This window comes from Centroberyx affinis, unplaced genomic scaffold (genome assembly GCF_046629955.1).
Source record: "Centroberyx affinis isolate AG114_WGS23_722 - 3 ecotype Tasmania unplaced genomic scaffold, CSIRO-AGI_Caff_v1 ptg004340l_1, whole genome shotgun sequence".
In the NCBI taxonomy this organism is placed as follows: Eukaryota; Metazoa; Chordata; class Actinopteri; order Beryciformes; family Berycidae; genus Centroberyx; species Centroberyx affinis.
Window position 1 is genome coordinate 19033 of NW_027282044.1, and position 16409 is coordinate 35441.

The 16409-nt window shown below is 39.4% G+C and overlaps 1 protein-coding gene across 1 annotated transcript in view; it reads right to left on the reverse strand.

Moving 5' to 3' along the window:
- The window catches only part of LOC139664630 (glutamate receptor ionotropic, delta-1-like), a gene marked incomplete at its 3' end in the record, with an annotated part of 202338 nt that overhangs the window by 11256 nt on the left and 174673 nt on the right, over positions 1-16409 (reverse strand). The window contains exon 5 of the mRNA XM_071543537.1: positions 4205-4258. Within this exon, the coding sequence (XP_071399638.1) occupies positions 4205-4258 (54 nt within the window). The remainder of the gene's footprint in view (positions 1-4204; positions 4259-16409) is intronic.

Sequence of the window (16409 nt, forward strand, 5' to 3'; positions counted from 1 at the left end):
TTACACTCCAATTTTGGCGCTTTTCAGTTTTTTTTTTTAGAGAGATTATGGAGTTCTTTGTGTGGTGAATAACTTTCATGCCCCAAGGGTTCATGTACTCATTCAAAACCCACTGTGTAATTTTGAAAATGCATCTCAAACTGAAAATGTCTCTTTATAATCCCAGAAAAGTTTATCTTTTGGAGATAAGAGCTCTGTGTTTGGCAGTAGCTACAAGGGAATATGACATTACATTACATTACGTCATTTAGTGACTTACAATAATTTTGTCAACAGTAGTGAAACCAACTGTGCATCAGTCTTCATCAGCTAAGCCTTTTAATAGGAATAAGTAGCATTTGTTGAATTTTTTTTTTTTTTTTTTAAAAGAAGTGTAAGAAGATAGGTTGGTTCAAGTCATCTAATCTGTGATCAGCAAAGTTTAATCTATAAGTCTTTTTTATCATGACGTTGTGTCATATTGTCACATTATGTCACATCAGATTGTACTGAACATGTTACTCCCTGCACACAGAAAAAAATAGAGGTGTGAACTGGAACTGAAAATGGTTCTTCGGAGCGATGCCATAGAATACCAATTTCTGGTTCCCCCCAAACCTTTCAGACCAAGGTTCTTTAAAGAAACGTTTCTGCACTCCTTTGCTTAGACACCTGCATTGCATTTTTGTTTATCTGCCCTTGTATAGCCTCATTTGCAATTGCACAATATACTGTATACTGTGGAGGGGTTTGGTTATTTCCCACCATTCTCACAATCCAATAACTAAGAATTAAAAACCTTTTAATATCCCAAGAACCATATTTAAAGGTTCTTGAAAGGTTCTGTGTGAAGCCAGAAGTTCAAACCTTTATTTTTCTCTGTGTGGATTAGCACCTAGTTATATCACAGACTTTCACATTCCCTATGAGCAAACTGTATAGCCTCAGATATTCAGGCGGGAGTCTCCTGGTTTTAAAGACGCACAACAATTGTCCTTTTTTGTTGTTGTGTGTTTGTGTTTTATCATTTGGCTTGTATGCTTTTTGAATGTCTATTTTATTTATTTTGTTTTTTTACTTCTTAATCGTTTTGCCTATATTATCATTTCCTCTGTAAAGCCCTTTGTAACTCTATTTCAAAAAGCGCTTTATACAACAAAGTTTGTTATTAATATTATCACATTATGTCAGTGTGGTGAATATAACTGTAAATATAATTACTGTGAATATAATTAGTGACTCACCAGAGTATTGGGTAAAAACTATTTTATTTGTTTTTGTTTGTCTCAAAAAGTCCTTACGCCTTATGCTTTCAAACATTCCTTAGGCCTTATACATTCACAAGCCGCGATCATACGCCCTCATCATCCTCCCCCTCCATCCATCTGACTCCGTCCTATTGTTACACGTCTAACTTGACACCTACATTCATCGCGCCACATGTTGCCGCTGGTGGAAGATTAGCGTAGCTGCTTGTCATGAGTGTTGAATGAGACGCGAGACCTCCCTCTGACTGTGTGGGGGCTCAGGGTTGGCAGGTGCCTGGGGAGCTGATGGGGCAGGCAGGCAGCTGCGGGCCCCGAAGATTACCTGGTTAAAATGACTGTCACAACTCATACGACTCACTCCACCATGTCCGGGCAGCAGAACTAGAGCAAATGCCCATAGGGACTGTTGGCGCATACGGGGGGCAAAAGGGAACGCAGAGAGAGAGAGACGCTAGTATATTTCCCGGCAGGATTTTGTGATACAGCCTGACTAGAATACGTTCTTTTGTTTTTTTTTGGTCAGGCTGTCAGGATTTTCGCCAGTTTGGAAAAGATTTTAATGAGGAGTGAGTGGAGAATTCACCAGCAGCTGCTACTAAAGGAGAGTGATTCATATCCAGTTTGCAAAAGACACAATCTATCCAAGACAATATAATAGAAACATACTACACAGTTGACAGTCTTAGTCTGATTAAGCACAGTGTATATATCTGTCCTCTCACTTGTGTGATTGGATTACAAAACAAACAACAAAAAAAATAAAAATAAAACATGAATAGTCTTTGCGCCCACAGCCATGTTAGCAGCTTCTTAGAAATCAAATCACAGCTTAATGAAAACAAATTGGCTTACACTTCCCTTTGTATCCCCCTCCTCCTTTAGAAATAAGCAAGAATTATGGATAAATGATTTGCAGCTAGATACATGCTGGGATTCAATTTACATAGTGACTCTTGTATTTGTTAATAGTATAAGGATTTAAGTGGCTCTGTTGGCAAAAATTGGATTTAAGCAAAAGGTGGATTAGTGAGGTGTTCTGAGTTTTTGTATTACATTTTTCTGTACATGAAAAGTACTCTGGAGTCCAGAGTCTGCATGCAAAACACCGCAGGATGAGTGGTAATTGAATTTTTGTATTAGTCTTTTCAACATGTCTGTGTCATTCACCTTCAAGGTGATCCTCAGCTTCATGGACAGTTTATCTTTGGTGACAAATGACAAGGAAAGGGAGAGAGAGACAGAGACAGAGAGAGAGGGGGGGGGGGGGGGCAGAGGGAGGGAGAGAGAGAGAGGGAGGGGGGGAGAGAGAGAGAAAGAGAGAGAGCAAGAAAGATGTATCCTTCTTTTTCTATCTTTCTCCTCTCTCTCTCTCTCTCTCTCTCTCTCTCTCTCTCTCTCTCTCTCTCTCTCTCTCTCTCTCTGATAGATACAAACAGGCACATTCTTCCCCATTAACAGTGTACCAGGGAGAGATAACTCTGCAATATGCCACACTGCATCAACCATTAAGGGAGACTTAGAAATTAACATGCCATTAGCTCATACTTTCCCAGACTGATGCTATTAAAGCAAATGTCTCGGTGGCAGTCTGTGTTAATGGCACAAATGTGTTTGTATGTGTATACTGCTTCAATTTAAAAATCACAATCACTATTTTGACATCTTGTGTGAAATTATAAAAGCCTATTTTGAAATGTTTTTAGACGTTTAACTGAAATTAGGTGATTCAAGCTGCCAGACACGCAAAAAAGGTTCAAACCCTCTGGGTCTCATTAGCTGCTGTAAATCAGTATTTCTGTATGTGTAAGATGCTGAGATGCTGGGTCGTGACTTATTTAATGATTGAAACATAAGGCAAGTATTCTATAAAAGCTAGTTACTGTCTAAATTGAGATGATTAAAGCTGCCAGACACAAATATTTTGTAGACACACTGGGCCTCATTAGCTGTTGTAAATCAATATTTCTGCATACTGTATGTACTGCACCGCATTGAAAGATGCTGCAATGCTGGACCACAAGTTATTTATTGAAGCAGTCAATTTGCTAAGCAAGTTCAAGCAAGATCATCGTTTGTTCAATATTAGAATCATATTTCAATTTTATATTTCATTTTTTTCCCCTGAACTATCTCAATAATACTGTGAATGTTGTCTAAACAGGATGATGATCTGGGGTACATACATACCATAAATCAAACTTATTAGTGGGGGATCAATACATTTTGTGTTTAGGATGTTGACCAGATTTTGAGATAAAAGGTTGCTATTAGTCATGTGCAATATTTCATGAAGATGCATGGACACAGTGATGCGTGTGCATGTATGTGTGTGAGTGTGTGTGTGTGCATGCGAGAGAGAGAGAGAGAGAGAGAGAGAGAGAGAGAGAGAGAGAGAGAGAGAGAGAGAGAGAGAGAGCTCCTACAAAGCACGGCAATGCTAATATTCCAGGTGAAGCAACTGGGAACATCCTTTTATCTAATGTCTTTCATCCAGTGCTTTTAGTACTGGGCCAATCAAATGACTTCCACTTCTTATCTCCAAATCACCCTGAATCAATGCAAATGCAGCATTGAGGCACTAAGGCTCCAGAGAGAGTCCACTGTTTTGTATTCACAAAGTGCCTCTGCATTTTGTGCTGTTATAGCCACTTTAGAAGACCATTTAGGTCAATGTCAGATACTCAAAGAACAGGTACAGAGGAGGAAAAGACACACTAACATCAACAGTCAAAAGGAATGCAATTATACAATATGAAATGAAAGCCCAGTCCCTTGGGCAGTGATATGAGTGAATATGAAAGTGTACAGAGTGACAGCATTATTGGTTTTCATCTGTTTCTGCGTGCCTTGGCAGCATATGAGACTCTGCGTTGACAGAAGAAGGGGGCAACCTGACTCTGAGGTTGAAATTCTCCGAGTCTGCTGTATAAAGCGTGTGTGTTTGTGTTTGGCCTCACCTCATTGGCATACACCCAGTGACTGTCCTTCGATGCCAGGTTAGTTTCCACAGCCTGCAGTGATTGAGAGCGAGAGAGAGGGGGGGGGGGGGGGGGGTGGGAGAGAGAGAGAGAGAGAGTAAGACAGAGAGAGAGAGAGAGAGAAAGAGAGAGAGAATTATGAGAACCACATAGCCTTCAATAGTCCATCTCCGTTAGCCCTCAGGTATCCCACTGTCTGCCAGTCACAGTGCCCTAACACCACTCAGTACAGTTGAAAATAACCAACCTTGGTGTTAAACGGACCATTTCATTATAGAGCTCTTCCACCTGTCACAGGACTGCACACATTTGACATCTGTCATGCTTACCTCTCAATGCATGCCTCCTCCTGCAAATTGCTATCATTAGTGTCTAAATGAATCCCTTTCACACAAAGCGATGAAGACTGATAACTCTATGGTGTCCTAACATATAACTGGCAGAGCCCTGCTGTATTTTTACTCAACAACACCATGCTCATCAATAATAGCTAGTGTGTAGCACCGCACCAAAAGCTGCCAATCGATCTTCTAACCTTGGAAGAGCCATGATTTGATTTTAATGCTCCCTCATTTCCAGATTGATCTCATCAAATTGCAAGAGGCCCCCAGTGAGTGCAAGAGCAATATTTACCTCCACGGTTGAAATGCTGCATCTCTTACTTGAAATTAAAGAGGGAGGCCATACGCCTTCAAAACCGCCCTTAAATTCAAATGGATAGCCCACCATTGTTGATGGAGATGCCATCATACACCAAACAGCTGCTGGACTTAGTGACCCGCTTCGGATTTATTCAGTGGTGCAAAAACAACGAGATGTGTGTCCCAGGAGCTTGGAGTCAAATCATCTCATTCCTTCTAAATGTAGGCAATAGGGCTAGCCCAAAGAAAGCTGATCACTGTACTCCACAAAATACATTTTATGACACACAATTCTAATCAATTCAAAAGTACGGGGTCGCATTCGACCGACAACAAGACATGGTCCACCTCTATCTTAAATAAGGTGCTTGTGGGTCACTGGTGAAACCATTTAGTTCAATCAAATCACATTCATACCAAGAAGCTATGGACCTCAAATTCTGAAATGTTCTCTTTGCCAGAAAAAATTAGGATGGGTCTATGAGTGATTTATCTAATTTAGGTGAGCAATATATCATTGGCATGATTGGAAACTTATTGATTAGAAACTTGGCCTCTTTGTCAGAAAGACAGTTGTTTTCAAGCCCATTTTGGACAATCACCTTCAAAGGATTCAAACGGATTGAAGGTTTATTTTCCATAATATTTTGCATCTCTGAACATTTCTCTTATTTTTTAACATATGTGTATGTATTTGTGATTGCAAAATCTTTCATTAACCTCTTCTTCCACCAGTCTGCAGAAAGCATTGATTAAATGGTTTATTTGAGGAATAAAGGTGCTTTTTGATTTACTAAATATTTACTGAATTTTATCAAATTGGGGGACTGATAAATTAGGGACAAAAGACCAATGTGGAGTGTACTTGTGTTTGGGTAGTAGTTCATTCGAGGACAGGATGAAGACCTGTCTCTGGAAGCAGAATGATAATTTGGTGCATGGGTCGCTGGCCCTTTCCCCCTTCTGCTCCTGCATCCTGGTATCCTCTTATTTTTTGGATTTGTTCCAATGATCTGCTGTTGATATGAGGGTGTTTTTCTTGTGTTTCTCCACAAGAAAACATTTGGCTGCTTGTTAAACTTCTCACAGGCTGAACTGCTCGACCAGTCGCTAGATGTGTGTCTCCTGCGCATCTGCTGTGGGTCACGTGACAGCCGGGGATAAAGCTGCTCATTTTTATAATCCATCATGTCTCTTTTGAATTTCTTCAACTTCATTTCCTGCATTTCGTGGTTGAATGTGTTACTGTAATCTGTTATTAATCTGGCTGGTTGGCGTTAATGAGACTCTTGCAGTCCGTTGCATTACAGAGGCATTTGGCTTCATCTATAAGGTTTTCAATTGAGCTCTTGGCAACTGCCAGTTCATATGTAGTATGAGAAATGATGATCAACATCAGGTTTGTTGAACAGTGGTTGAAGGTTTCACACCATCTCTTGCAGAACTGTTATAGTTTCTTCTAATGGGTTAAACTTGTAATGATAATACAAGCTTAGGAACGGAAAGCAGCTCACTTAATTGGCGACTTATGCCCATAAACTATTTTATTTTTATTGTTATTCATATAGTATAGGCATTTATCATAAAGGACAATTCAAATGTGATAAAGGTAGAGAAGAAAGGAGATATCTCACTCCTATCTCATTGAACCCTCAGGCACCAGGTAGAAGTACTAGTATGTGTGTGTGTGTGTGTGTGCGCGCATGCGCGTATGCATTTGTCTGCAGGTGTGGAACAAAGAAAGATTTGGAGAGAAAGGAAACCGGAGTGCTCAAGGAAGTGCTGCAGGGAGCACCTGAGGCAAAAGGTGAACAAGAGGATGGAAGAAGCAGATAGATGGAAGTGAAAGCTAAACTGTAGATTCATAGGTGCGTGTGTGCGTGTGTGTGTGTGTGTGGTTGGGGGGGGTGTAGGTGTGTGTCAGCAAAGAATATTGAACAGTTTTTATGTCAAGATATGTAAATGGAACCTGTGTTTTTTTTAATAACAGTGTTTGAGTTTTAGCATCACATAATTTCACTTTTTATTTATTTATTTATTTTTTCTGTCTGTCAATGCACAAAGTACCAAAGTCTTTCATTTTGCAGATGGTGCAAGAATGATGTTTTCACATATATATAATCAACTCAGAATCAACTCTTCACTGAGATATTTATTTTGAAGGAAAGCAAACAATAACACAGAAGAAATGTTTGCTATGATAAGAGAAATAACTTGACATTCTTTCATCAGTCAAACGTGGTTTGAGGATCTACAGCATAGGCACAACAATTCACCACAACTCCATACATTAAAACCAAGAGAGCTGTAATCTGTACGGTGGGAAAATCAGCGAAATCCTTTTGTGTGTGAGTAATCCATTTATTCAAATATGATAATGTCTTTTTGGTCCTCAGGAAAATGTGACAGTGGAAACTATTGTCTGCCTTGAAGAATAACCATGATGTTCAAAAGAGAAGACAGCTCCTTGAACTGCATCCATTGTTCCAGACAAAAACTGTCAGATGCCATAATGGAGATGACAAAGTCAAGTAGTGTGGGTTAGTTAATGTGTACCAGCTGGGATGCAGTGTTTTGTTGAAGCCTTAGGCACACCAGAGCCCAGCACTTGAGAGGTGCAGAACCAGTTCAACTCTTGAAATAGCTCAAGTAAACAACTTTAGTTACTCGAGGAATACAGCCTCAGTAAGCTAAATGCGGAATGAGGTTTGTGAGCTGCTCTTGAACCTCACTGCTGTGACAAGTAACACATACTGTGCCTGAGTGTTGATGTGTTTAAGAGCTGCCATGACAAATTGAACACTGTGCTTAATTTATAGGTCACCATCATAAGTCAATCATTGTTCCCCCTTCCTCCCACATCAATCTGAGAAAGCTAAAAATGAGACTGGCCACTCTTTTGAACTTCCTGGAATTTGAAAATACAGACTAATAAACAGGAAAACACAAAATGGACTCCCAACATTCATGGTTTGTTTGGCTTCTCCCTTATTTTTGACTGGCAAATGTGCTTTACATTTCCGCATTCAAAATGTGAATTAAGGTTTTAATTGGAATGGGCTGACACAAAACCTACTGCGCTTACAGTACTTAAGGGAGTTTCTCATTAGGATTCAAGACTAGCAGCTCTTAAATACAAAAGCCCCTTGTGTGCCAGTACAATTCCTACATTATTTTGCCTGCTCATGCCTTTCCTAATTGCACATAGGCCTATTTCACTTGAACTAAGCAAGGGTTTTCCCCCTTGCCTAAAATTTGTTATCACACCAAAGCCTCAAAATCCATTCGAGACCTTAAATGTTATCGACATCCTGGCAGTGTAATTTCAGCTTTATGTGTTTTCTTTATTTCCATTCATTTCAGCAGATGATGTAACAGTGAAACTCTGGAGAGCAATATGGTTTAGAAGGAGGCATAGACAAGAGGCTGGAGTGACATCTGAGGAATATTCTATAATGTTGATAGAGCTGAGGCCTGGCTACAGTAAGATCTATAATCAGAGAAGCAAAGTACCCCCAGGCATGTTCTTATACAGTAGTAATGCCACAAAGACAGCCAGAAAATGCCAACTTAAATTTAAAAGCATGACAGCTGAAAAGAGATTGAGAGGAATTGCAGTTAGGAGGATTTGAAGCATATGTGAAAATGGGGGGGTGAGGTTTGGGCGAGCTTCAAACAACTAAAGACGAGTCTCCTGAATGCAAAAACTCTCAACATTAACTTAATGATATTCGCTTCAGTGATATTTTGTTTATATATATTGAGTTTGACAGGCCAATTTGGAATTTTGTACTGCCACCTGTTAAGCCACTTACCACATGTTCATTATGTTGGTGCAAAGACATATTTTGAACTCTTGATGCCATGTATGTACTGTATGTATGCATGCATCTATTTATCTATCTTGCTATCTATCTACAGTAATTATTTTGAAAGAAGCCAAATAGAACTGTTACAGATCAGACCAAAAATGTAAAGTGATTTAAAGTGATTATGTTCCATACACAAGTATCCTTCATGAATTAACAACAGCCTATGATTGAAGATAACATGGGAAAGCGCATGCAAGGCCACAAATATAACTTTCTTATCTCATATCTATCTGTAACTATTGCTTGTTAGATGCAACAGACTATGATTTGACATGATTTGTTGCTCTCATTATAACCAAAATAATGAGACCATTTTTGATAATTAAATTCATTGTGCTTGTAGTAATTAGAACGTAATCAGGGACTTTAATTCCATCAACAGTGCCATCTATACTATCTTGTAGCTCTTCTTATTAATAACAAGGCATTGTTAAATTACTTAAAGAGCTTTCCTAATCAATGAGTGAATACATTTAAGGTAAGATTGCTATTTAAACTGTGTTGTACTTGGATTGATACTTGGATTGGAACTTGGGCTCATAAGCTGTTTGCTTGCAGCATCAGCTATACACCATCACCATGATTATTTCTTCAACCTATTGTATTTCCCTTGTGCTGGAATATAGCTTGTCCTTGCAAATTTAGGATGAATCTAGCACCAATGATAAAAGACTATGCTTTGCTTATAGACACATGTACACACACACATTATTTATCTTATGATCAGGACTTTCTCATTTGCTAACATTACAGTGTTTGTTAGATCTTGCAAGCGAAGCAAATCACCACTCCTCCCAAGCAGCATACAGTTTAGATAATGATCTAGATACAATGCATCTGCAATCAACAAACTACAACCATGTGACAGAATAAGCACCCTGCTTCCCAGCTGGAGAAAGATTTCAACAAATGTATTTGTTTACTGACTGGGTTTGCTGTTAATTGAATGATCGCTTAAAAACTAGTGAGGCTACATTTGGTTGTAGAAGACAGCACTTTTAATGTAATTAAAGTTTTTGATTACCTTCTGATTAATGCAAGCATGCAGGATTTAATGATCATAAATGTTCTCATTAGTTTGATTGTAACCAGAGCAACAAATCTTTAGCCCTTTGCTATTTACAATAGAGATAACTGCATCAATATGGATACACCCTTGAATGTAGTTTGATGTACTTCAGTGGCATGAAAAAGATGACATCGGAGATGAATAGATTATTGTAAGTTCTGTAAATGTTAATGGAAATCCTGCTAAGATGGTTTAATGCTCTAAACAAGGTTGAGTAGCTTACCTCACCATGAAGGCTGCAAGATCGTATTCCAACAAGAAGCAGTTAAGTAACACCTGAAAAGACCTTTTATCATAGTGTATTAAGATTGTCATTGTTGGAATGAGGCTCCTTCATAACCTGAATGAGATTCAAAACCCTACTAGCTATAGTCTGCAAAATATATTTGACAATACACAGCATATTAATGCATCTGGTGATGGATACACTGAGAAAAATCAAAAACAGTCTTAATGGATCTGCTCATGTGGCAGCAAACATAAGGTTGTCTTTTATTAAACTGTACATGTGTCTTCTCTCTATCTGTCTATCTATCTATCTATCTATCTATCTATCTATCTTGGCACGTTTGGTGTTTGTTGCCACACTTCAGAGGAGGAATAGAGAATGACGTTAGCCAAGAAAGCTTTGTATATGATGAAGTGAGGACAGTGATGCAGAGGTTGTTTAATTTTGTCATCACTGAAGTACTCAGAATGCAGGTTTGCGCTTAGCACACTCTCTCTTTCTCTTTCTCCGTTCCCTCTCTCTCTCGCTCTGTGTGTGCGAGCTCAATAACAGTGGATTCATCACTACTAGTAAATGCACCATGGTTTTAAGGTCAGGTCTGGGTGCATAGCAACCAGTGGGTTCTGTCTGTTTGAAGTGGGTGCCTTTCATAGAAAGGCTTAGTATTTGGCAGTAATTTGAAGAGGGGTGGACAGTGAAAAGGTTTTTTGAGCTGTCACACCTTCCATGTTCTTTCAGTGCTAGGCCCTCACAAAGAAGCAAGGGAGGAGTAATGAGGTCTGTCATAAAATATTCACAATAGTCCCTCGGAACCCCAGCCTGGCCACAGACGGTGTGCGGTTGCTGTGGAAACACACCTTCAGACCACTTCATCTGCTCCATCGACACAGAGGAGAACACAAAGGTGCCAACTGCCCTCAGAGGAGTACACCTTTAGGCTGGCACAGACAAGCATGCCTTGCCACAAACATACATGTTGACATGCACATACAGGTAATTCACACCTGCATGTCATGTCAAAACATGTCAAATATTTTGGATTCACCCATCTACCATCCTCCCATCAAGCAATACTTGATGCTGAAAAGGTACAGCACTTGATGAAACCAAGGGGAAGGCTTCTGTCACTCAGGTTATTATCTATAACCCTTAGTGATATCCAACATCTGATAACAAATCTCTCCTGACCTTCCCCTGTCAGTATTCCAGACCATGCAGCCCTCCCCAGAAGATGGCACACGTGTGTGACATTAAAATAGAATCACTGCTCCCATCTGCCGTGCCACTAAGGCTGCAAGCTCCTCTCAGCGTGCGGTTAGCTTCCCACAGGCCAACACTAGCCATGAGTGGAATAGCTAATGCCCCCACTGGTAGACTCACCAGTTGGCACATTAGCCTCAACATATGAACTAAAATTAGAGGTAGTCTAGGGGCGTGCTTGGCTGCCATACAGTGTGTGTATGTATTGAGTATTATCAGAATGTACAATTGCCCATTTTGCATTGTTGGCATCTAAAATGATGAACTGGTTACTCCTTAATTGGTGTCTCTATATGTATAATATAATATAATACGCATATTCCCTCCCTGGGCTGTTATATGTGTATTGAGCTGGAATTTGTCACTGAGATTTCTGAGACTCACTAAGGGGATTAAAACTAGGTATGAAACTTTATGAATACCATAGCAAAGGTTGAAGCGTTCAGAAACCTCAGAACAGCCTCCTCAGTTCAGGCATTCAGACAGATCATAAGGACCTTCAGGGTGAGGGTTTTAGAGCAGCCCGCTATTTTTTCACATCATGCAACTGTCAACTTGGTTGCCATGGATTTCAACACATCACACCAACATCCCTCTGTTGCTATTATATGAATTTCCCCCTACTCTCCCCTATACTCCCCCTATTTCCCCATACTCTCCACCTGTCAAACCTGCAAAACCCCACCGACCTTCACCTGATGACATCAGTATTGCATGAGTCACACTATTGCTTGAATATTAGCCATTTAACAAGACTAGATGTGCACAGTGGTGGCTGGGCCACTCAGGTTCCATGGTGAATGAACTGTGTTATTACATGACTACATTTTATTAGCCTTGATTGTACTCATCAGAACCTAATACATTTGGCATGTGATTGCTATCAATACTTTTTCCACTTTTGCATAATGCTATTAACACATTGTCCCCCTCATTTACTCAATTACTGTCAAAACAAGTCAACTGGTTAACCACTTCATCAGCTACCCACTCACCAACGCTAATTCCCTCTTACTTTTTTCCATCTCGCCTGTCACTTGCCATGCTTTGCTCACAGCAAATACAGAGAACAGAGGATGGATCTGCTCGTCAGCAGAGGCCACTGCTCCACATATGCCTCAATTTTAAATATTAGGTAAATTTTAATAATTACAGCCTAGATAACTAGCTAGCCAAGTGGCTAGCTGACTCCTAGCAAATTATTCTATGCAATCGATCAGAAGTGCTTTTTGTAAATGTGTCACAGTTAAACTCTGCTACAGGCATCACAGGCTCCTGCTGGCACATTTGGTGGTGCATTTCAAAATGTTTAACTTGCTTAAAATAAGACAGACCAACTCTTTGGGCAGCTTGTCACCTATGTCTACGCTATCTGCCGGCCCAGCCAAAAACACACACCTTATATATTTTAAAAGCAAGTAATTCAATAAGTGTGTGACAATGTGGGCGAGCACCGGTTTGAGCAGGGAGGGGTACTGTAGCTGCAGGAGGATTCACACTTAGTTAGCATTTTAACAAGGCACCAAGGTACACAACAATACATCTTGGCAAAAGAGGAAGCTATACATTACTTTGCATTTCTACAAGGTGCCCTTAGGTAAGTCTAGAACATAAAGTAAACCACTGCACCTGAGGGAAATTTATGTTGTGCATCTTTGATGTTAATTTCAATTGAATTTTTATTGCACAACTGATTGATGTAATAACCCACAGTAATTAACAGAGAAGAAACTGATTACCTCACCAAGAATTATTTTGTTGATCTGTGACTAGAGTTACAGCACAAGGACAAGCAGTTATATAGTCAATGTACTGTAAAAAGCAGCACATTGCAACACATTAACATGGATTTTATATTGAAATAACAACAACAAACACAAAACAAATGTAGTGTTACATTAGGGTACTTATTATAACAACATGTAAAAGGAGAACACACAGCATATGTTACTATTTGTGCACATTATCACATTACAGCCTTTATGTTCTGGAAAACAAGGATGAGGATTTTGTTTTTATAGCATGCAGTTGTGACTATGATTGTGATCCTTGCATCAGATACATGAACAAACAATCTGCCTTTCAGTATTTTTCAATGAAAAATGTAAGGGAAACATTACTTGGATCCAACCCACTAAATTTTTTCTATGGTCCTTTTTTTTTTTTGATTGGATTCCCACTGGAGTAAAGCAACTCTTTGTTGCTGCTTTTGGTCAGGAATGATCAAGGCTGAGGAGTGAGACATCATTGGTCCAGGGGACACAATGAGATACATTGAATGAAAGTAGCCCTAAGGACACCTGGGCCAAATCCATAAGTTGCAAAACTCAAAATGAGGTTGACAAGCCAATAGTGGTGAAAATGAAAATCAGTAATTCATGGGACTGGATCCTGGCAAACAGATCAGAAAAAACACATTCTGATTTTTAAAATGTATTGGAATGCAACTGAATAATGTATGCCGTCATTCCCTAACATTAGTTGAGTGATTTCAGGTGAGTGGAATACAATAATTGTTTTCCATAAAAGCACTCAGTACCATTCCAGGCCCATTAACTCAGAATAATGGATCACAGACCTCTCTTTCATACTGAACCTCACACCCTAAAAAACACATCTTAAGAGAGACGTAAGTGATTTTTATTTGGAAACATATGAATAATTAAGCTGCCCCTTTAGTCATTTCTGCATTCACAGCAGGATGGATAGCACCTTACAAAAGTGGGATAAACCGAAATCTACAAACTCTTTAATTCAAACTTCATATAATTGTGTTTTGTGAGAGAATGGCCTGCAAGTGAATCCCAGCTAGTCGCTATTTCAGTTTTGTTCTACAAAAAGACTGGCAAAGTAGAAAGCTTAGACCTAACTGATTGCTCGGTTTTGTACAGCCAGAAATAGACCTCTTTTCTTCTTACAAGTTGAAATGGTTGCACAAGTGTCCTCGCCCGGCATCGCGGTATGGAGGAGTAGTTGCTGTGCCTCGCTACAGTGCTGTGTCCTTGCACAACACTCATGGCTGTCGAAGTCTATCAATCCCTTTGCGCGCTGCAGACCTGTTTCTCACATTGCCTCCAAGGAGGCACTACTGCCACCAGGTAAGAACACACACACATAGCCCCACACACACACACACACACAAATTTACACAGACACACACTCCTGTAATCCTTGCTTTAGGCTACACAATCACACACTCATACTGCGGAAACTGCCTGAAAGTCAATACTCGACTGAGGGCTGTCAGGAGAGGAGGGTAAAAACAAAAGTGAGCTGAGAACCTGAAAAAAAGAAATGAAGTTGGTATTAAGATATGACAGCTTAGTCAGGATGTGATGAGTAGAACAGTGTCAGGCAAGATTCAACGGCGTAGCATCCACTCCTATCATCTTAGTTTTTCACTCCTTTTTTTATTTTTTTAACAGCTGAATGGTCTGTCCAGTGAAGTACACTCACCTGCATTTCCTCAGGGAAATGCAGCATATGTAGACGACATTTACTGCAATTTTTGTGAAGTTTAAGATCAGATGCTACTAACAACAGCGTATAAAGGGGCCAGTTGCTATGCAAATTTTGCTATGTAAATTTTGAACATATATATAAAAAAACATTGACATGGATTAATAAAAATCTGGACTAATCAGCATTTACAGTCTTTAGCCTCTGTTGGTGCTGAATGGTGATTTCTGCACAGCACATTCTGCTGCACTGCTACTAACCAGAGTAGTTAACCTGACATTAATTCTACCTCCTTGGAGGCTTAATTTAAGCCTTCAGTTAGTCCTGGAGCATAACTAATCACATTATATACAGCAACAAATGCAGTTATATCAAGACTAGGCTCAAGGACTAATTTAAATCAATTTTAGTCTTTGACTAGGTTTAATCCATGTCTGCTAGCCTGTAGCACCTTATGAGGGAAAATAGAATTGACCTTTATTTACTTTTATCAGGGCTTGACACTTCTGGATTCTCTGGAATCCACTTCTAAAAGTGTGAGTCTAAAAGTGTGAAAAACACATCCACCAGGAGTGGTGAAAACCAAAGTAACAAAACATATTTTCCCCACTGCATAGCATTTGCCTTTATTAGAAACTGAAAATATCTGGGTACTAAACAGCATCTATAATGTGATAGACCTCCATTCCTGTCCTTGTGGTCTACAATACATTGACAAAACCAACAGACACTTGCACATACTCATCAATGTACATCATGGAGCAATTTGTAGAAATATTTTTCCACTGAAGGTCATACAGTCACCGACTTAAGTGTCATTGGAATTGAAGGATTATATGCCTTCACACGTGTCTGAGGCGTTTGCTACAGTGTGACCCTATATCCTTCTCTTTGTCCCCACAATGCAGATATATTTGACCTATTGCAGACATTTCTCTGTACTGTATCCAGTACTGTAGAATTTATAAGTATTTGTATGTATGCAAGTATGTTTATGTAAGCATTTTCTTAACTTTGTTGTCTTTCTGTATGTATTTGGTGTTGCATATTTTTTTTCATTTGTTTATTATTTTCTCTTTTTTGCATATCTTTCGCGACATACATTACTCATCTGAACTGATCATTCATCCATGCATGGTCACTTGATTATTCCTGTCTTCCAATCCCTGGTGATTCCACGGTGATTGTCTACAGCTCTAGTGACCCATGTGATGTCTCTGTAATACTGTAGGTGCAAGTCTTTTCAATGGATCTTTTACACTGACAAATAGGCAACACAAAATGTTTTGCACTTTATTCACTTGAGCACGTTACTTTATTGGTCAGATGTGCAGTAGAATAAAAATGGCACTTAAATTATCTCAGAAGTTTTTTTCGGCATATGTGAGTGCTCGCTCCCCTTGCCTCTAGACTTCAGGGGAGTAAACAGAGATGTTTTGAAGTGAAAAGACCGAGCAAATATGCTGAGACTAAAATAAAAAAAAAAAGGATTAGGGTCCAGGAACAGAGTCCATAACAAATGACAAACAGGTACATCTGGGACATGGTGTAATGCTTTGTTTTTCACCTAAAAAGAGAACAACCTTGAATCCAACATTCAATAGAGCTCTATTATAAATCACTGCAATGTGCCCACTGGGTCTACATTAATGCT